The sequence below is a fragment of the Schistocerca serialis genome, chromosome 10, assembly GCF_023864345.2.
Source record: "Schistocerca serialis cubense isolate TAMUIC-IGC-003099 chromosome 10, iqSchSeri2.2, whole genome shotgun sequence".
Classification (NCBI taxonomy): Eukaryota; Metazoa; Arthropoda; class Insecta; order Orthoptera; family Acrididae; genus Schistocerca; species Schistocerca serialis.
In genome coordinates this window covers 192,138,214-192,161,935 of record NC_064647.1, presented here as the reverse complement: position 1 = coordinate 192,161,935, position 23,722 = coordinate 192,138,214, and the positions used below count along the sequence as shown (strand labels likewise).

Here is a 23,722-nt window from a genome sequence, read left to right as displayed (position 1 = left end):
AAAAGGAAAACCTACGTTTCTACCATTTGTAGACTTAGAGAAAGCTTTTGACAATGTTGATTGGAATACTCTCTTTCAAATTCTGAAGGTGGCAGGGATAAAATACAGGGAGCGAAAGGCTATTTACAATTTGTACAGAAATCAGATGGCATTTATAAGAGTCGAGGGGTATGAAAGGGAAGCAGTGGTTGGAAAGGGAGTGAGACAGGGTTGTAGCCTATCCCCGATGTTATTCAATCTGTATATTGAGCAAGCAATAAAGGAAACAAAAGAAAAGTTCGGAGTAGGTATTAAAATCCATGGAGAAGAAATAAAAACTTTGAGGTTCGCCGATGAAATTGTAATTTTGTCAGAGACAGCAAAGGACTTGGAAGAGCAGTTGAACGGAATGGAGAATATAAGATGAACATCAACAAAAGCAAAACGAGGATAATGGAATGTAGTCGAATTAAGTCGGGTGATGCTGAGGGAATTGGATTAGGAAATGAGACACTTAAAGTAGTAAATGAGTTTTGTTATTTGGGGAGCAAAATAGTTGATGATGGTCGAAGTAGAGCGGATATAAAATGTAGACTGGCAATGGCAAAGAAAGCGTTTCTAAAGAAGAAAAATTTGTTAACATTGAGTATAGATTTAAATGTCAGGAAGTCGTTTCTGAAAGTATTTGTATGGAGTGTAGCCATGTATGGATGTGAAACGAGGATGATAAATAGTTTGGACAAGAAGATAATAGAAGCTTTCGAAATGTAGTGCTACAGAAGAATGCTGATGATTAGATGGGTAGATCACGTAACTAATGAGGAGGTATTGAATAGAATTGGGGAGAAGAGGAGCTTGTGGCACAACTTGACTAGAAGAAGGGATCGGTTGGTAGGACACATTCTGAGACATCGAGGGATCACCAATTTAGTATTGGAGGGCAGTGTGGAGGGTAAAAATCGTAGAGGGAGACCAAGGGATGAATACACTAAGCAGATTCAGAAGGATGTAGGCTGCAGTAGATACTGGGAGATGAAGAAGCTTGCACAGGATAGAGTAGCATGGAGAGCTGCATCAAACCAGTATCAGGACTGAAGATCACAACAACAACAACAGGTGTTGGAACACTAATTCCATTATTCAAAAATAAAAATAGTTATTATTGCCCATATAGTGTACTAAACATTTATTTACATTCACATATTGCCACTTCAGTGCTTTATAAATCGCTTCACACCTCTGGAATTATTTTGGTTGATGTGCAGTGTGACATTCGAGTGCTGTGTTGTAAACTGAAGTAGCTCTCTCCTGTGTCAAGAAATCCCAATTTCACAGTTTGCCTGTCTTCTGCACGTAAAGCATTTCTCAAAAGTGTATTCTCTTTTGTAATATGAGAAGCCACTTTATTGAGCAAATACTGAAATACACTCCTACCCTTTCGTAAGTAATTTACGTCCTCTATGGCAGCTCTCATAACACATTTTGCTGAATGCTTTTACTCTCTCGACGTATTACCTATGGCTTCATAAAAGTATGTTTCCTTTTTTCCCGCTGCTTTTCTTCCAAAAACACACACAGTGCAATTATGGTACTAGAAACTGCAGCACATAACAGGTTGTTGTCCGCCATCTTGAAATTTGATGAATAATATGACGACAGTGTAATACCCCTTTTTAGTATGATGTCAAATATCTTTGCCAAACAAATTTGACGAATATTTGATGATATCTTTGATCAAATCTCTGTCAAAGAAATATGATAGTGTAATACCGGCCTTACCCAAGGATTTCTACTAGCCCTCGTATTTTTACCTACTTGATCCTCTGCTGCCTTCACCATTTCATCTCTTTCTTTCATCTGGTACATTTTGATTTAAGCGATATTTGTGCAGGGAACCTTTAGGGATAGGGTTTGTAAGTTTGTGAAGAGGAATATTACTTGCAATGAATGTTTAATATAGATCCATGTATTTTTGGTTACCTTTGGAACTTAAATCACTGCTACTGCTACTTGCCACTGTCAAAAGTTGTCATAGGTCTTTCCTTTGCATTCTTGCGGTATGAATACTTGTCTTGACATGCTGGTCAATTTGAAACATTTTTTCCACGGAACATTTTTCTCACTCAGAGGGATGCTTTTTTAGACAAGGACAGAGATAGATATTGCCCCACAATACAGATATTCCTGACGGTAACACCTGAGCTGTACCTGCAGCAGCCTGAGCAATCAGCAGTATTGCCCAGCTATCCCAAATTTTGCAGCAATATTGATGACAACACAATTGTGGCCACACATTGCCATAAAGTATGGACCTAATTACCAAGGATAGGTTAAGGCCTACGATGTCTTCATTACCTGAACAACATGACGCAAAAGATATGTCCGACACCAGCTAAATGAGCTTATTTCACTGCTCTTTATCAAGTACAACTTTATAGTTTTCACCGAGCGAGGTGGCGCAGTGGTTAGCACACTGGACTCGCATTCGGGAGGACGACGGTTCAATCCCGTATACGGCCATCCTGATTTAGGTTTTCCGTGATTTCCCTAAATCGCTTCAGGCAAATGCCGGGATGGTTCCTTTGAAAGGGCACGGCCGATTTCCTTCACCATCCTTCCCTCACCCGAGCTTGCGCTCCGTCTCTAATGACCTCGTTGTCGACGGGACGTTAAACACTAATCTCTATCTATCTTATAGTTTTCAGTGCTGGAGTTTTTAGTTTGGCGCAGCAAAAAGATGTGGAAAAATAGCTTAGGGACAAAATAAAAATTTGCATTTTATTAACACATAGCACATTTTATAAACAGGGTACACACAAGGCTTCATTGCCGATCAAAAACCCTAGAATACCAGTTCACAGAGGTCTAATGCACTCAGTACAATGTATCCTATGCACAATTATACACACTGGAAAAATATTTTGTTCATATATATCCAACACTTCCCTCCTGAAAAAATATTTTTTCAGATACTGAACACTACGCATCACAGGTTAGACCATAATGTTTCACCAACTTCTGAAAGTTGTCCTAATTGGAAGGCATGATTAGGAGATCTGATGACTTTTCTTCTGTGGATAGATACTTGATGGTTATATTTCCATGCTCCCAGTGATCCCTTATAATGTAATGTTTCATGTCAATATGTTTGTATCTCACACTGGTGACACTATTGTTGGCAGGTTTAATAGCCCCCAAATTATCACAACTGGTTTTATTTTTGTAAGAGATTCTATTTCACCCATTAAAGTTCTAATCCAAAGAGGTTTTTCGATAGTGGAGGATAAGGCCAAATATTCAGCTTTCATGGTGCTCAAAGTAACTGTCCTCTGTCTCTTACATGACCAGGATATCAGTCCTCCCATTGGTTTAAAGCAACTTCTGGTGACAGAGTGTCTGCTTTCCAGCTCATTTCTCCAATCTCCATCACTATACTGTTCTAAATGTACATTTCCCATTTTAGAATACTTCAGCCTATAAGAAGTAGTTCCCTTTAAATACCTGAATATTCTCTTGATTGCCATTCAATGTTTTTTTCTTGGACCATTGCAAAATTTGCTTACAGCATTTGCGGCAAAAGCAATGTCTGGTCTGGAAGTCTGTGCTAAGTACAGTAGACTTCCTGCAGCTTACAAATAGGGTACACTTTCCTTAAATTTCTTGTCCTCACTAGTTATTAACAGTTTTGCATTATTTTCCGTTGGAGTAGAAATATGTTCATAATTTTCTGTACTGTACTTTTCTTATATATTTCTTGTATACACAGACTGAGCAATTCATAATTCTTCTCTGTTGGTACTTCTTAGAGTCTTCACACCTAAGCACTGATTAACTTCCCCTTAAGTCATGCTAATTAAATTCTAAGCATAACCGTTTTTTAAAAAGTCCATTTCATTTTCATTATTGGTCAAAACATAAAAAAAATCATCTATACATATGGCCAAGATTGTAATTGATGAATATTTCACCATTGGTGAGAAAGTCTTCCGATAATCTATTCTTTGTTTCTGGCCGTATCCTTTAATTACCAATCTGGCCTTGAATTTGGTACTGCACTCTAAGGATTTTTAATATTGAATATCCACCTTGTTCTTAGTGGCTCTTTATTTTTAGTCATCTCAACACATTCATATGGAACATTATCCAAAAATGAATGTAATTCTTTTTCAGTAGCCTATTTCCAACTTTGAGCATAAGTATTAGCCAAGGTTTCATCGACTGTTGAAAGTTTGAGAAACATACATTTCATACTCTGGATATCTTTTCGGTTTTTTCTACATGTAGAACGCCTTAAACTCTCTTCCTCTATCGAATCTTCTTCCTCAGTTTCATTTCTCAGGTAGCATATCAGATTGATCTTTATTCTTATCTTCCTCTGTTTCCGTTTCCATCTCTATTTCAGCATTATCACACATTATATTTGGTTGAATTACTTTATTATTTTGACTATTTTCCTTTAGTTTATGTTTAGAATCCTCTAAAAATGCTACATCTCTACTACTTATTATCTTCTTATTCACAAGATTACAAAACCTGTATCCTTTTGAATCCTAACAGTAGCCAACAAAGTATATTTCTGAGATTCTGCGTCCCACTTACCTCTTAATGATTTTGGAATCTGAACTATGGCCTCACATCAAAAGATTTTTGCGTGCCTTTGGTCCACTTTCTTCCATTCCATTCTTCATAACGTGTCTATTCTCACATCTTTGGTAGGTGATTTGTTAATTAAATACACCACACTGACACAGCCTCTGCCCAAAAGCACTTGGTAACCCAGCTTTGCTTAACATACTTCTACACTGGTTCTGTTGACATATTCTCCAACTCCATTTTGAGAGGGACTATGGCGAATGGCAGTCTGATGCCTGATATCCATTTCATTCAACAGTTCCTTAAATTATCTGTTTAGGTATTCTGATCCATTGTCTGATCTAATAATTTTAATTTTCTTCCCAATTTGTCTTTTGGCCACTTTGCAATAAACAGCAGATACATCATTCGCTTGATCCTAGGTACTTGTAAGGTAAATATGAACGTATCTAGAAAAATCATCTATGAATGTCTAGAAATAGTAGTTACCTCCTAAGCATTTATTCTCCATAGGTTCACAGCGACCTGTATGAATTAGTTGCAAGACTTCCATAAATCTGTTTTAATTCGATCGAAATGGCAGTCTGACATCTTTCCCTTGCAAATACACCTCACAGTGCTCATTTCAAAATCTTTTACATGGCTGCTATTCAGCAGCTGCGTAAATTTGAAAATGTTGAAAAAAGCAGCCAACCAGTTGCAAACCAAAGGTTTATTTAGCCCTTGACCTATCTTTCGATATTTATAAAAATATCTTCTTCAGAAGGAGTGGGCCCAAAAAATATATATAAATGGTTACAAACTATTTTTACATACATAACAAAATATTAATAATAGAAAAATATTTGTGAGATAAGCATATTGACTTGTTACACCACATAGTGGTACGTTACATTACCAAAAGCCGAGCAGCTCTTGTCATACATAAAATTGATATAAAAACCAGATACATCACGTACCATGGATTAAGACAGCAGCTAGATTACATTCAGCGTACGTCAGAATAAACGCACAAATGTATTCACCCGCTGGTAAAATCTATTGTATATATAAAATTATAACAGGAAGCCAAAGAAAAATATGTATGGATAACGTACGTATTCGCAATGTCAGACACAAAGGCCAGCTGTTCAAAGGTGCAGGCTCAGGCGATAAGGAAAAATTGGCATGCAGAGGGCGCTAAACACATGCGTGTAAGACCAACGCCTTCCTTGTGTTAAGCAACAGCATTTTACGTTAAAGTAAGAAAATTTCTTCTACGCAGCTACTAATGATGCAATAAGTTTACAGGTATACATTACGTGTACAATCTCTAATACATTTGCTGACAGAGTAATAAATACTGCACGTAAATTCAGCGTGCAGACGCGAGAGTTCCATTTACAAAGGACCACTGTTACAAAGGAATGGGGAAAGACGAGCAAATATGAGCTAGAACAACAACACTAAAAAGAGAAACTTTCGCTTAACACTACGGAAGCTTAAGCGATAAGAGAAAATTGGAATGCAGTGGAGCAACATAACATTTGCACTGAAATGAGGATTGACACATTGTTGGATGAACTATTCGCAGAAGTGTACCCGTGGAGGCCAATCAGCTGCAGATAGTGCCTGCACACGCTGTATATGGTACGGAAAGAACTGGTTCTCCCGTAGCACTCTCCATACAGTGACATGGTCAACGTTACCTTGTACAGCAGCAACTTCTCTGGCGCTGACATTAAGAGTTATCGTCAACTGCACGAAGAATTGCCTCGTCCATTGCAGGTGTCCTCCTCGTTCTAGGTCTTCCGCAGTCGCGAGTCATAGGCTGGGATGTTCCGTGCTCCCTAAGACGCCGATCATTTGTTTCGAACGTCTTCCTGTCGGGACACCTTCATTCTGGAAATCTGTCTCGATACAAACGTACCGCGCCACGGCTATTGCCCCGTGCTAATCCATACATCAAATGGGCATCTGCCAACTCCGCATTTGTAAACATTGCACTGACTGCAAAACCACGTGCGTGATGAACACTAACCTGTTGATGCTACGTACTGATGTGCTTGATGCTAGTACTGTAGAGCAATGATTCGCATGTCAACACAAGCACCGAAGTCAACATTACCTTCCTTCAATTAGGCCAACTGGCGGTGAATCGAGGAAGTACAGTACATACTGACGAAACTAAAATGAGCTCTAACATGGAAATTAAGCGTTTCCGGACACATGTCCACATAACATCTTTTCTTTATTTGTGTGTGAGGAATGTTTCCTGAAAGTTTGGCCGTACCTTTTTGTAACACCCTGTATACATGCATATAAGCACTGCGTCTTGCTGGTGTTAAGTAACGTAATTTTACATTAAAGCAAAATGGCAGTCTCTTATAGGAGCAAGGAATGGATGCAATAATTTTAGAGGTATATATTAAATATAAAATTACCTGTAAAATATTTATGTATCAGAATGATACTGCACGTAAATTTAGTGTGCAGAAGATAACAATTCTATTTCAAAAAAATATTTTTGTTGCAATTTTTTGGAATACCAACTGTCAGAATGTGTGATGAAAAGACCAGGAAAAATGAAACCCAGTAATATTAAATGCAAGTAGTTGAACAGTAGAGAGGAATTATTTTGAGGAAAACGGCACATTCGCCGAAGTTAGCGGAGATCAGTAAACACTTAGTATGCGACCGTGAGCAGGTCTTCGAAGCTATCAAGGAAGTGCTTACCAGCGCGAGTTGCAACTGATCGTCCAAGGGCGTTATCCACACTGTTAGCAAGGTGTTTATAAATTTCAAGTTCTTCTTAAATCCAATTTCCAGCCTTTTATTTCCTCACGTAAAATTACAGATTCTTCTAATTCCCTCGGAGAATGGTCTGAAATAAGTAAATGTTCAACAAAATAACAAGAGTCTTTCACAAATTCAGGCGCTTATAAACTCGTCTGTAAGGATTGCCCTAGCTTTTGCTGAACGTTTACTCATTTCACATCATTCTCCGAGGGAATTAGAAGGATTATGAACATTTCCTCATTTCTTACGCAACAGCTCTACCAGTCTGCCCTATATAATAGCTAGGGCAATCCTTAACAGACGAGTTTATAAGCGCCTGAATTTGTGAAAGACTCTTGTTATTTTGCTGAACATTTACTTATTTCAGACCATTCTCCGAGGGAATTAGAAGAAACCATACTTTTACGTAAGGAAATAAAACGCTGGAAATTGGATTTATTAGGAGCACTTGAAATTTATAAACATCTTGCTACAAGAGAGACGGGATCATGTTAACGATCAGTTGCAGCTCGCTAGTAAGCGCTTCCTTGATGGCTTTAAACTGTTGTTCTAGTTCACATACTGTAGTACGTGTTTACTGATCTCCGCCAACATCGGCGAATGTGCAGTTTTCCTCAAAATATTTTCTCTCTACTGTTCAGTTACTTATATTTTATATTGCTGGATTTCATTTTTCGTCATCTTTCCACCAAATCTTCCTACAGCTGGTATTCTAAACAAAATTGTAATATAAGTAATTTGTTGTACGGTACCGGTAATAGAATTGTTGTCTTCTGCACACTAAATTTTCGTTCAGTGTCACCCTGCTACATAAATGTTTTACAGGTAACTTGATATTTAATGTATACCTCTAAAATTATTGCATTTATTACTGGTCTCCTATGAGAGATCGCCATCTTGCTTTAATGTAAAATTACGTTACTTAACATGAGCAAGACGTAGTGCTTACGCACATGCAGTGCCCACCCACCTTCCAATTTTTTTCTTATCGCTTACGCTTCCGTAGTGTTAAGCGGAAGTTTCTCTTTCTAGTGACGTTGTTTTATCCCATATTTGCACTTCTTTTCCCATGCATTAGTAACAGTGGTTCTTTGTAAATAGAACTCTCGCTTCTGCATGCTGAATCTGAGTGTAGTATTACTCTGTCAGCAAATGTATTAGAGATTGTATATGTAATGTATACATGTAAATTTATTGCATTGTTAGTAGCCGTAGGTTGCCATGTTCTTCGCATAATGTACAACATGAGCAGTAACAATTTGTTTTTCCCAATTCACTAGTAATTTAAGATCGACATTTCCTGTGAGTTCACATTTTTACTTAGACCTGACAACTGTAGAAATTACAGTGTCGGTCCTTGAGTGAACATCATACAAGACTGATGAAGCTTTAATAATATGCACAGATACTCCTGAATCTAGAAACCATTCTAAATGATCATCACTCGCTTCACTAAGACAGCCGGCCGTTGTGGCCGAGCGGTTCTAGGCGCTTCAGTGCGGAACCTCGCAACTGCTATGTCGCAGGTTCGAATCCTGTCTCGGGCATGGATGTGTGTGATGTCCTTAGGTTAGTTAGGTTTAAGTAGTTCTAAGTTCTAGGGGACTGATGACCTCAGATGTTAAGTCCCATAGTGCTCAGAGCCATTTGAACCATTTTTCACTAAGACAATAAAAAGCAGAAATATGCCTTACCTTTATGGGTAGTCATCCTCCCAAGACTACTAGAATTCTTTTCTTTAATACTCAACCTTCCATTACACTGGGCATGAAAAATTTCAGTATTCTGGCATCTGAAACATTTTATTGACTTCTTCTTTTGGTATTTAGAGTATAAAACCGACGCTATTTGTATTTCTGGAGCATAAGAATCTGGCTCATTTAATCATTTCTCACATTCTGTGTAATCTTTGCATTCCAATATCCACTGTAATTATTCCCGAACTTTCCAAAATAGCGTCTGAAACATTTTATTGACTTCTTCTTTTTGTATTTAGAGTATAAAGCCGACGCTATTTGTATTTCTGGAGCATAAGAATCTGACTCATTTAATCATTTCTCACATTCTGTGTAATCTTTGCATTCACAATATCCACTGTAATTATTCCCGAACTTTCCAAAATAGCGTCGTGTCTTGACATATGTGGGAGAGGGAAAAAGGGGTTCCTGGTCAGTCTGCGCTCCCGAGCGGTACAGAGCAGAAGGCAGAAGGACAATTCACAGTGAAGGCATTTGATTGTTTCCTTCTATCTGAGCCAACACTGGTACAGGCATTTACCAGAAATGCAGGTGGTGAGACTCGGTAGGGAACTCGTTGTGGAGATTCTTGGACAAGCGGGGTTTTGAAATAGCTGTTTATTCCAGGCAGGACTAACTAATACAGTGGAGGCTAGTTCTAGGGTTAGAAACAGCACGAATAACACTGTTACAACAGAAACCAGTGCAGAAGTCCCAGGAGTGGATGCCGACCACATTAGTAAACACTAGCAGCATCTTAAGGCAACAACTTAGTTGCAAAACAAAACATACTGAATGTGACACTGTTCACTGAGGCACTGCAAGTGAGAGAGCAGACTTACGCGGAGCTGGACCGAGGCTGGAGTCGACGGACGCGGATTCTGCGCCCAGATCGTCTGACTGAGAACTCTGCCAAAATGCGGAATCTAGGGGTTTTAAAGAGTCGCGTGGGGCACTGTTTTTCCCACTTAAAGCCACTCAGCCAATCCCGTAGGCCTCTTGCAGGCGCCTGCCAATCACGGTTTAGTTAGGTCCCCTCTACTGCTCCTAAGGCGGGGATATTAATACTGTTGCACTAAGTCCGTATTTGGTATCAACATTGGTCAGCTGAAAGCTAAACGTAACTGCTCTGCCAAATAAGTCTTGCAACATTATTGTTATATGTCATTTAGCCCCGCCCCTCAGGCACCCCGGAGTATGGATTGCTAGGTCAACGGTTTTTGGCGTTTTCACTCTCTTTCTAACCCTTGTGAGTCTACTGACGTTGCTGTTCTCAGGGCTGGTATCAAGCTGGCTTTATACACTAGTAGGTGCCTATTGGTTACAAAATTCTACGGTGACAACCTACTACAGCGTCTAGACGACATATGAAGTTACATGTTAATTCCCTGAGGAGCTAACGCCCTGGGACCGCATCTGGGGGCGTCTGCATTTTCGCATAGCTCTCCCCTTACTGTTTACTTCATGTAACAATATCTCTCGTAGTTTCGTCTGCCATCAGCATCGTCTCTGCTTCCGCGCCTTGGAACACCTGTCCTCCTTTCTCACAGCTTCAAGATAACACTACAGTGGCAAGGAATGATCAATATATTACAATGGATCAATATTTCTCTGGTAGTCCAGCTAACAATAACATACCAATCCATTCTTTTGCAATTTCAAAACTAATATTCCTCAAATGATTTGAGATTGAAATTATTTTATACAAGTATTCGTCCACGCTTTTGCACTTGTTCAGTCTTTTACTTATCAGCTAGCGAAGTAATCCTATTTTTCTGTTTAAACATCCATCTTCAAATGCGTTTTTCAGTTTGTCCCATAGCTCCTTTGCTGACACAACCTTTTCTATGTGATCATGTTGTACTGGATCAATAAAAAGTATTATTTTTGATTTCGCCTTCCGGTCCTCAGTAGAAAAACTTGACTCTACGTTTCAATGCACCTTTTCCGACGTCCTACAGGTCAACCAAACGCACGTAAGCCTCAACGACAAATTACCAAGTTGCGCAATTGTCGCAACCTACAAGCCGCTCAATTTGCAGTATCTGTGTTATATTCATATTAACAATCGCTTTTACTGACGGTATACAGAGTGCAATTTTATATGGTCATCTGCACACTTTTGCGGAAAAACGCGTCACTGTGAAATTTATTACTTAGCGTTCATTCAGTGCGGGGCTCATTAGCTGTTGGATTCTTAAGTTTAGCGCAACGAAATGACGAGGAAAAATTGTTTAGGGAGAAAATAACAACTTATGTTTTACTAACACGTTACACATTTTACGTAAATACTATGCACAAGATCTGGTTGTCAGTCAGTAACCAGAAACAGTATTTCACAGAGGTCTAATGTACTCGGCACAAGGTATCCTATGCACAACTACACCGAAGAGCCAAAGAAACTGATATACCTGCCTAATCTCGTGTAAGGCCACCGTGAGCACGCAGAAGTGCTGCAAGACGATGTGGCATGGACTCGACTAATGTGTGAAGATGTGCTGGAGGGAACTGACACCATGAATCCTGCGGGGCAGCCCATAAATCCGTAGGAGTACGAGGAGTGGAGATCTCTTCTGAACAGCATGTTGCAAGGCATCCCAGATATTCTCAAAAATGCTCATGCCTGGGGAGTTTGGTGGCCAGCGGAAACGTTTAAACTCCGAAGAGTGTTCCTGGAGCCACTCTAAGCAATTCTGGACGTGTGGGGTGTTGCACTATCCTTCTGGAATTACCCAAGTGCGTCGGAATGCACAATGGACATGAGTGTATGCAGGTGATCAGACAGGATACTTACGTACGTGTCACCTGTCAGAGTCGCATCTAGATGTATGAGTCCCATATCACTCCAACTGCATATGCTCCTAACCATAAAAAAGCCTCCACCAGCTTGAACAGTCCCCTGTTGACATGCAGGGTCCATGGATTCATGAGGTTGTCTCCATACCCATACGCGTCTATCCTATCAATGCAATTTGAAACGAGACTCATCCGACCAGGCAACATGTTTACGGTCAACAACAGTGCAGTGTCATCGATGATGGGCCCAAGCGAGGAACAAAGCTTTGTATTGTAGAGTCATCAAGGGTACATGAGTGGGCCTTCGGCTCCGAAAGCCTATATCGATGATGTTTTGTTGAATGGTCTGCACACTGGCACTTGTTGATGGCCCAGCATTGAAATCTGCAGCAATTTGTGGAATGGTTGCACTTCTGTCACGTTGAGCAAATTCTCTTCAGTCGTCATTGGTCCCATTCTTGCAGGATCTTTTTCCGGCCGCAGCAATGTCAGAGATGGTGTTTTACCGGATTCCTGATATTCATGGTGCACTCACGAAATGGTCATACGGAAAAATCCCCACTTCATCGGTATCTCAGAGATGCTGTGTCCCATTGCTCTTGTGCTAACTATAGCACCACGTTCAAATTCACTTACATCTTGATAACCTGCCATTGTAGCAGCAGTAAATAGTTTAACAACTGCATCAGACACTTGTTGTCATATATAGGCATTGCCGACTGCAGTGCCGTATTCTGCCTGTTTACGTATCTCTGTATTTGAATACACATGCCTATACCAGTTTCTTTGGCCCTTCAGTGTATATACACTGGAAAAATACTTCGTTCACAGCCAGCCAGTGTGGCCGAGCAGTTGTAGGCACTTCAGTCTGGAGTTGCGCGACCGCTACGGTCGCAGGTTCAAATCCTGCCTCGGGCATGGATGTGTGTGATGTCCTTAGGTTAGTTAGGTTTAAGTAGTTCTAAGTTCTAGCGGACTGATGACCTCAGATGTTAAGTCCCATAGTGCTCAGAGCCACTTAGTTCACTTATCTCCAACATTCAGGTGGAAAGTTAAGGAAAGAATTATGATATTGTTAGGATCAAATTCATATGGACCTAAAAAGCTATTCCTATTTTTGTCCCTGGGGAAAGCTAAACATTACATTGTTTTAAAAATGTAAGAACATTACCAGTCGAATTTCTTTTGTCGTGTAACAAGGGCCTGCCGTCAGGTAGACGGTTCGCCGGGTGCAAGTCTTTCAATTTGATGCCACTTCGGCGACTTGCATGTCGATGGGGATAAAATAATGATGATTAGGACAACATAACACCCAGTGCCTGAGCAGAGGAAATCTCTAGGAATCCGGGCTCTTAGGACTGACATGCTGCCACGCTGACCACTCAGCTACCGGGGGCAGGCGGACACGAGTCGAGTACATCAGAGTGTATGAACATGCATAGCGTTGTGTTTCTCTGATAGCTGGTCTGTTACACTTGCACAGTCATTATGGCTGCTTCAGATAAACAAAGAGTGTGAGTGAAATTTTGCTTCACGCTTAAGAAATCGGCAATAAAGACTCACCAAATGCTTCAAGAGGCTTTCCAGTAGGTTGCTACGAGTTTCACAGAAGTTTTTGACTAGTTTGAGATGAGTGTTGAAGACTAACCTCTTTGTGAACACCCTGTAACATCGTGAAATGAAGAAAACGTTGAAAAAATCAGCACGGGTTGTCGTTTCGTGATTGACCAAATTTCAACAGAGACAGGCATGAGTTGGAGCTCATGCCAGCGGATTTTGAATGAGGATTTGCACGACATGCATTCCTGTTAAATTTGTTCCTCACTTTTTAACACAGGAGCAAACAAACATGTGTATGATGTGTGCCAGAAATTGAAAGTGACCCAAACTTTGCACAAAGGCATTACAGGTGATGACAGTTGGTGTTACAGTGTCTAGTGAGTGGAGGACTCCTTAGCATCCCAGACCAAAAACAGCAAGCCACGTGAGTTAAAATGTGAAGACGATGTACACCTGGGCCAGAATGGTAACCAGCAGTTTTATTTGGAACTCTTAAGATGTCTGTGAAAAGATGTGTGAAGTAAATACCTGGAATTTGACAAGTAGGTGACTGGTTCATTTATCATGACCCTGTCACCACGCACACAGCCTTACAAATGACGCACTATTTGGCATCTCAGCGATGATGTATCATTCCTCACCCTCCGCATTCACCAGACCTAAAATTTTTATAGCAAAAATCTTTTTTTTTGTGTGTTCCCCTCCTACACTTCATACAAAAAAGTGTGAATGATGGGCGCTATTTTCACTGGCTGAATTCTCATTTTGGATAACAGTAAGCAATTTTTACGAGAAATGTGTAAATTCATAATTCATTGTCGACAGTTGTCTGATGCACCCAGATATGAAATTAAAACTTGTGAGCATGACACACACCTCACAAACAATGGATCTTGCTGAGGTGGGGTGGCTTGCATGAGTCAGTAATACAGGTCGGTGCAACCAGAATGGATGAGTATCTGTGTAAAGGCCAGCAAACATGTGGTTCCTGAAGAAGGGCAGCAGCCTTTTCAGCAGTTGACTGATCTGGGTTCATAACACTAGCAACATGGCCTTGCTGTCCTGGTACTGAAAGTAGGTGAAAACATAGGGATACAGCAATCGCTAATTTTCCTGCGGGAATCCATCTCTACTCTTTGACTTGTTGAAGATAGTATCTTCTTGAGTTAAATATTTCGGAGGTAAAATAGGCCTCCATTGGGATGCCACATGGGGACTACTCAGGAGGATGTGATCATCAGGAAAAATGGTATTCTATGGGTCAGAGCAAGAAATGCTAGATCCATCTTCGGGTAGGAAGATTAGAGAATTTAAAAAAGAAAATAGAAGGATTAGAATTAGATATAGTGGGATTTAGTGAAATGCAGTGGCAGGAGTAACAGAACTTCTGGGCAGGCATATACAGCCTAATCAGCACAAAATATCAAATAGGGGTAATGCACGAGTGGATCTAATAATGCCAATGAAAATAGAGGTGCAAGTAAGCTACTATGAACAGACTAGTGAATACATTATTGTAGGCAAAACACCACAAAGCCAATACCTACCACAGTAGGAAAGGTTTATGTAGCAGCTAGCTCCACAGATAATGAAGAGATCGAAAAAGATGCCTAATGAGATAAATCATTCATATAGTTGACAATTAGGAAAATTTAACTGTGATGGGAGAATGGAATTTGGTAGTAGGAAAAGAAAGAGGATAAAAAATAGTAGAGAATGGACTGCAATATCCTTTCTTTCAGGAGTGCTAGTTCTGCAAGGTTCGCAAGAGAGCTTCTGTAAAGTTTGGAAGGTAGGAGACAAGGTACTGGCAGAACTGAAGCTGTGAGGAAGGGGCGTGAGTCGTGCTTGGGTAGCTCAGTTGATACAGCACTTGCTCGCGAAAGGCAAAGGTCCTGAGTTCGAGTCTCAGTCTGGCACACAGTTTTAATCTGCCAGGAAGTTTCATGTATGCAGTACTTGCCAAACATTTGTTTGTGGAATGCCAGTCTCATGATGCAGACATCATGCTGATTTTTGTGGAATGTGGGCGAAGCTCTGCCTAACCTATTCAACATAATCATCAACATGCAGGTGACCTGGTGATTTATCATGTCACAGTGAACAACCTATCTCAACAAAGTTCTTGTGCCAAGAGTAAATTGTAGGCCTGCTGGGAAGTTATTTAGCATATTCAGCGCAGAGTTCATTTCATGAGACTAAAACACACACCAGTGAAAGTAGTCATTTAAACTGTGCACTACACTGGTGTTTCTGGTGGTGGATTGGGGTACTGATACACTGTGTGAATCAAACTTGAGATTGTTTGCTACAAAATGATACATCTACCACACTCGATAAATGCAGTTTGCTGGCCCACAAAAAAATGTAATTAGCTTAAATGCATATATACTGTGAAGTATCTGCACAGCACAAGCACTTGACAACATGATTGTATGTAGCTCGTGCTGTTTGTATGTCTCACTGCCCTTACATACTTTTTAAGGATGCTACATCTACATCTACATCTACATTGATACTCCGCAAGCCACCCAACGGTGTGTGGCGGAGGGCACTTTACGTGCCACTGTCATTACCTCCCTTTCCTGTTCCAGTCGCGTATGGTTCGCGGGAAGAACGACTGTCTGAAAGCCTCCGTGCGCGCTCTAATCTCTCTAATTTTACATTCGTGATCTCCTCGGGACGTATAAGTAGGGGGAAGCAATATATTCGATACCTCATCCAGAAACGCACCCTCTCGAAACCTGGCGAGCAAGCTACACCGCGATGCAGAGCGCCTCTCTTGCAGAGTCTGCCACTTGAGTTTATTAAACATCTCCGTAACACTATCACGGTTACCAAATAACCCGGTGACAAAACGCGCCGCTCTTCTTTGGATCTTCTCTATCTCCTCCGTCAACCCGACCTGGTACGGATCCCACACTGATGAGCAATACTCAAGTATAGGTCGAACGAGTGTTTTGTAAGCCACCTTCTTTGTTGATGGACTACATTTTCTACAGTGATGCTACCACATTCACTGTGAGCGTCTGGGTCACTAGAAGTGGAGCGTGAGCTCGGACAGGATAAGGGCTGGGTAAAGCAGGCAGAGCAGTGGCCTGGTCTCGGTGACATCCTGACACAGACTGTAAAGTGATTCGGGAACCTGAGTCTCAACTGCCACTGGAGATTGGAATCGCCCTACTCCAAAATCTGAAGGCAGTTTCTTAGTGACAGAATACACGTCGACTGCAGCTGCAGCATACAACTTCCACTTGATGGCCCTCTCCCAGACTGTGTGGCATTATCTTCTGATGCAATACAGCTAAGATAAAAAAGTGTTTATTCTAAAGAAGTGTGCAATAAGAAGTCGATAACTGAAGATGACAAAGGAGCCTCTTCGCGGACTGTCGGTGACAAGTCGTATAGACACCACTCCATTACAATGTTTATGGTTAATAACGGATGTGAATTCAGGTTGAACTACATAATTCACAACACCAATACTAGAAGCAGAAATAATATCCACACTGACTGTGTGTCCCTGTCTGTGGTTCAGAATGGAGCTCTGTAGTCTGGTGCAAAAATCTGTAACAGGTTATGGGCATAAATCGGGCAGAAAACAACATCTCCCAATATCAGAAAACAAAGTAAAACAGTACGTTATTAGCCACTCCTACAATTTATCAGAGCATTTGCTCTCAGTGAAGTAAATTCAACGTAAGTCTAATATCGGTATTAAACAGATGTCGACTTTATCAGTACATAGACAGTTACATTTGGACAGTCAGATGAGGACAGCAGTTGAGCAGAGTTGAGAGAAGGTATAGTGCCCCCCCCCCCCCCATTTCCCCAATGTAGCTGCTGTCTTCCTAAGATCTGTGACTGTTAGTCTACTTTACAGCAGTGGTTGCTTCTTGTTGTTAATGCATAAAGCGATTCACTCCACATCCTGGAAGACTCTCCTGGTAGCACTTATGAAGTACAGTGTGTTAGTGTTCTCCTGGTAAACTGCTGGGAAGTAATTACATATTATAAGTGTGTATACGGGGGGGGGCGGGGGTGGGGGTAGGGGGGAGGGGGGGTGCTGGGAAGTGCGCACTGTTGTTTTGTATTTTTTTTAAATGAAATAATATTTATACTTTTGCTTTAGTTATTTCCGTAATTCAAGTGAGAGAAAGAACTATTCACAATTCTTATTCAATACAGCTTTCTCTGCTAGCTTATCCTGTGCATGTCCCTTCACCCCTGACATAGGTGTCCACCGAAATTTATGCGAGGAGGAGAAAAATTCTAAAACTGCCATTTTTGATACAAAAACTTGAGTAGTTCCTGTTGATTGTTAACAAAAAAAACCAGGAGAAATCCTCAAAGTGAAGAAGCGCAATAAAATTTAAAAATGCTTATTCAACATATGCAACCTATAACACTGTTCGCTTACAAAGCTTCACATCTGATCATTTTAATGGATTTTATTCAATTATTTTCATGCTTTCTAACATGACTGGCATAATTAAAGGTTAACAAAATGTATTATGGAAGCTATTTTTTTTTAAAGTTATTTTGGTAAAGTGTAATCCAGGCCAGTGTTTGACTAGATGTATGTGGGAGACCACTCAAAACAATTACAAACTGTCCGGTCCTATCTACTCCTAACAGCAATGGAGTCAGCCAAGAGAATTCCCCCTCCCACTCCCACCCCACCCACACAACTGGTAGACTGTCGAATTTGTAAATCTGTGATTGCATGTTATCTCTGCTGCACCCCATAGTGTTTGAGAAAATACTATTTAATGAATTAGGGATTTTTTTTACATTACCTTTCACATTTTTTCCCCACTTTTCTTGCACAGTACACTTACAGTTTAGTAAGATCGTGTTCTTTAGAGACCACTACAATCACTCTGTGACTGAAAAGCTGACTGTGGTCTCAAAACTGTGACAGGTTCTCCTTGACACCAGACAAACAGTAAACTACTGTGCAACAGGAGGATGAAGTATCCATGTGGAAATATTAGACACAAATGATGGGCAGACATTCTGCACCCTCATTTATTGTGTGTTGACATTAACCACCAGGATCTGCACACCAGCATGTCGGAATGGCCTCTTCTTGGACTTGATAAGCACTGTATGAGGAAGGAAGAGAGAGTGGTTTGGGACTCTGTTTTGGCAATGTTCAGTAAATTAACACATGTCTGAATACAGTACCCCAACCTGAAGTAGAAACTTTTCGGACAATATCAATTCTGGTGTTCACTTTTTTTGCTGTATTTTCTAAGTATTTCATACCTTTACTGCATTTGTGTTTGTCCTGACAAAGTGCATTACTATTTCTCTGGTTCAGATTGACTGTGAAGTGAGACTGAGCTATATAAAAAGGATGGACAGGCCACAAGAACGTGCAAGTGAGCTGAGCACTTTCTATAAACAACTTCTGGGTAAAAAGGATGCAGACTGGAGTCAGCTGACTGCGGTTGGAGTGACTCAAGGTAAATTTTAGTTACTTTTTTTTAAAAAAAAGAATCTGAGTTATTTTGTGCATTACCAGCATTTATGAACACATTTCTGTAGAGATTGAACAAAATTATCAAAGTAATTACGGTACTTTCAACAGTTCTCAAGAACAAATTTGGAAACTACTAATCTGAGAAAAAAATCCATGAAACCTCTGTAGCTTTTACTTTTTTAATGAGCATTGACCACCACTTGACAAATTCTGCACAGTTCAGCAGTGTTCCAATGAACATTGCACAGAAAAATTAATACAGACAATTTAATGTCCTTCATCTTTCTTCTACAGTTCCTATTTCATCTATTTTGTGCTGCATATTCTTTGAGGCTCTTTTCTCTTTGATGTGACAGTGTACATTTATAGTAGTACGTAATATATAGAAATGAGAATGTGTAAATATGTGTGGTACTAGATGTATCAGTTTTACCAGTTAGTTTCAAACACATTTTGTGATTGTAAGCACAAGCAAATACTTACACACTACTGTCTGCTGCCAACAACATGGAATTTTGAAAAGTGGGGAAATGGATGGCAATCTAAAAATGAGCATGAATTGGTTCCAGAAAAACTGAATTACTTTTCACTTTTGCTTTTGAGCAGAAACAGCAACTTTAACCTTGCTGCACTGATGACAGTCTGAGCAAAATGTAGGCCTATGAAAATGCAAAAGTGAACAAACTATCAATGTTTACCATTTATATATTTTTTTTACTCTTGAGTTTGAATACAAAGAGAACTTTTTGTTAGCAATATTTATAAGTCATTCTTTGAAGCCAAACACATGTTATCAGACTGTAAATAACAACATTCTCACATAGATGTGCTGTAGTAAGTGCACCAAGTTGGTACAGAGCAAAATCTGTTTTCCATGTCAAGCATTGCTGTGATTACAACTCAAGTTTGTGTCAACAAATCAATTGGCTACATAACAGAGATAGTCTCTGCACAAAATGGTATAGGAAAGTGGTCAGACTAGATGATGCAATTTTTGTGCTGTTTGTATAAATAATTAAAAATACACATTTGGATTATTGGTGGTTAGAGCTATTTGTCATGCTTAAAATATCAGCTTTATAAGAAGGCGACAGTTACTTTCAGGTCCCGTAAATGATAAGCATTGTGAAGTATAATTTGAGTGAAAATTAAACACATCACATTTGAATTCACACTTCACTGTGTGCTTTTCATTTGTAGATACCACTGTTATACAATAACCATAAGGTGGTGTAGGAGTTGTCATATATAAACAACCATTATGTGCTTTTCAGTTCATTTGTGCTGCCTGTCAAACATTTTTATTTTTTTTTTTACCTTATGGACATTGCCAAAGAGTTGTATAAGCAGCTACATTCACTCCAACCTTTGTGTGTCAATGAAACAATAGTTATAAATTAAAAACCAAATGTTAATATTGTACAAGTTTATAAAAAGTACAAAATGTTTGAATTTTTCATTGTTTTTATTCAAAAATCAGGCCTGTACCATACTGATGGTGAAAATATGAGAAAAACTTTATACCGTAGATAAATCAGAAACTATGCTTGATTTCTCATTTCAGTATCACACTGATGCTCGCTATTTAACCATACAGAATAGTTCCTACCTTGATGCACTAGATTTTCAGAACACAGCATGTACTAAAGTGAACATTATTTTGGGTACCATGTAATTTATTATTTTTCTCTGTTGCTGAGTATGAACATCTTAGAGTGTTTCTTACAAACATTTTTTCTGCATTTCAGGTCTGAGTGTTGTTATGAAGTGATACTTGTAAAGAAGGAACCTTCTACATTTGCCCAGAACACTTCCCTCAAGTGCCACTTGTGCTCTACTCTGATAATTAAAATAAATTTTTGTCACAAATTATATTTGCTGCAATAAATAATGGGGTAGTTCCTCACATAAAATAAAAATAAATAAAGCTGTTTGGTATATCTAAATACTGCTGCATAAAAGGCACAGCTTACTTCTTAGAAATTTTTCAATATAGACCTACGTTAGTAGAACTTCAAAGGACTAAAATTCAAATAAACTGACCGCAGAACCCATTTAACACTAAAGCCTAGAGCACTTACTTGTAGTGTGCTTCTTGTTTGCCTTACAGTATTGTTGGCCAGATACTACAGGGCTTTCCCTAGCTATCAGTCTTAAATAACTCAGTTCAGAAAACAGTACAAGAGCGGGACACGATTGGCTAGCTGAGGGAAGGCCCCCCTCCCCTACAGGCATCACTTGCTCAACAGCATACAGCTAATACGTAGACAGCTGCTGATTGCATCACTGCCAGCTGCCTGATAAGCAGACTCGGCTGCCAAGGTCACACAGCGCTGCGAATGTCAATACAGTGACACACACACACACACACACACACACACACACACACACACACACACACACACACAGAGTCAGCATTACCTGCACATATTGTTGCTCTGAGAGTCCTGATGCTTTCTTAAGATTGCACAACATAATGAGTAAATCTCTTTTATACTAGTTGAGAAGCTTTACTTATTAAAAGTATTTCATTATTATGGTTTTAATAACTTGTGCAGTTTTTATTTATTAATTTGTTTATCTCAAATTTCAGACGTGACAAGGAAAGTCTAATATTTACATCTGCTTACCTTTGCCATACATTTTGTATTTATTTATGCGAAAAAGGATAAGTAGTTTGAAACAAGGGAAGAGCAATGACTGGTTATGCAGTGATCTCTGTAGGGCTCATTTCAACATGGAGACATCTTGGATAACTGCTCCCAGGGCCAGACTGACCTTCCACTTTGACACTGTACACTGATTAGTAATCAGTGACATTTGGCACTACTTTTAGACTTTATCAATTTCATACACACATCTTACCCAGAGCTCTTTACATATTCCAAGCCAGTAAACAATCACATTAATATTTCATTTACTGTTTCAGTACAGAGAAGGCACAAAAATTTATGAGACTGAAATTTTGTTTCAGTATGTAAAACACACATGGAAGGGCACACATTCTGTAGTATAATAAATGGAATAGGACTCATTCCCAACAAAATTAAAGTACGGTTGTGTTCTACAAGGTATCTCAAAACTTTACCATCAAGTTCCCCACCCAGCCATCAGCTAAATATGTTTTAAACCTGAAAAGTACTGCTCTTTTAATTTGATAAGAGTAAAGCATAATATTACAGACGACGACTGAAGGAAACAAGCTACAGCGGCATATGAGTCCAGAAAAAAAGCTTTTTACATGAAGTACTCTTGCCAGATTTGTTGTTGCAATTGCACTAAATTAAGCAACTACACGCACTTAATTTTTGTTAATTTAACTCCTAAACTCTACTGTCCCTCCCTATTCTTGTCATTCACACATTTTACTACATGTCGTAACAGACACATTTCAACCTTTATTAATGTTGTTGTAAATTTTTTGGCAGGGTTGTAGCATGCTCGTAGTGTTATATTTCAGCAGAAAGCCCTATTATTGAAATATTGTATGCATGTTGAAGTACAGTTGCGATAACACACAAAGAATTCTGCCTAAATGTAATTCGTCATCTGTCTTTATTTAACCTATACGAAAAGGATAGATTGCTACTTACCGTAAAGACGACATACTAAGTTGCAGACAGGCATGATTAGAAGACACTAATACTTAGCTTTCGGCCACCACAGCCTTAGTCAGCAAAAGAAACAGATACAAACACCCTTTATGTATACGCGTCTTTTAATTATGCCTGTCTGCAACGTAATGTGTCATCTTTATAGTAAGCAGCAATCTATGTTTTCCTTAACTGTTGATATTCGACCCTGAGTTTGTTTTTTTAACCCGTTTTTATTTTGTTTTACTCAAGTTATCCTGTCCACTATTTTAATTTCTTTCTCTCTGAGATAGCCTTTCTGTTGTCATCTTCTATAATGTTTTTTACAAAATTTCAGCCTTACTGACAAACTTTAACACAAGGGAATAGTGCTGCAAAGGAATAAGCAAATGGGCACTATAACCAAAATCAACATTGCCTGTGAAACTGACTGAGACTGAATTGGATGAAAAGGAGAGTCCCTCGTCTGCCCGTAGGTGGCCTAATTTTTTTTTTTTTTTAAGTGGTCTCAAGACTTCTTTAATGTGGTGCATTAATTAATCTTTAATCTGCATAGTTTTGTAGCTTGCTTGTATACATACAAATCACCAAATATAGCACTTTGGCTTCATAAAGACATAAATCAACATCATGCCACTCGGTTTGCGCACAGAACATGTAATGTCACACAACACTCATTTGAATGTTGATTTTACTATTTTGTGAATGAAGTTTATGGTGATACCACAATCTGTTGCATAGGCCATTTAGGTTGACAAGTATCAGATGCTGTGTCAGTTTTGTGTGTTAGCAAAACAAAAGGGTGGTATTTGGTGTTTTTCAGATTTGTACTTGAATATCATGAAAATATATATTTTAACTGATGCACCACATTAAAGATCTCTGAAAAATGTACCATTTTTTGTGAGACAGGTTGTGCAAAAGTGTCAGGAAAAGTCATATTAGTGATTACAACTGTTACTGAATGCAGTTTGTTCGACATGACACTTAGAGCTATAGTTCTTTACTTGGGAAACAACTGTTATTTTAAGTTTGTATACAATTATCAGAGTTGAGAAAAAGTCAACATCCAGTTTCAGCATTCACTAACTATTAGTTACCAATATTAGTAAACCACTGCCCTCAGACTTACAACATTTTTCCACGAGAATGGGAAAAATCCTCACTTTCACATTTCATAAAACATGTTAGCCTTACAT

General features: G+C 39.3%; 1 protein-coding gene across 2 annotated transcripts in view; it reads right to left on the bottom strand.

The window, feature by feature from the left end:
- The window catches only part of LOC126424548 (glycine N-methyltransferase), an 86,488-nt gene extending 65,308 nt beyond the window's left edge, over nucleotides 1-21,180 (bottom strand). Inside the window, exons 1-2 of one of the 2 annotated variants that reach the window (XM_050087295.1) lie at nucleotides 21,012-21,043; nucleotides 13,446-13,545 (exon numbers count right to left, since the gene is read on the bottom strand). Coding sequence is in view for 1 of the 2 variants with exons in the window: in XM_050087293.1 (XP_049943250.1) it covers nucleotides 21,012-21,165 (154 nt within the window). In the remaining variant the exon portion in view is untranslated. Of the gene's footprint in view, nucleotides 1-13,445; nucleotides 13,546-21,011 lie in introns of both variants that reach the window. The other variant, XM_050087293.1, reaches the window with a different exon arrangement.
- Nucleotides 21,181-23,722: the final 2,542 nt, after the last annotated feature.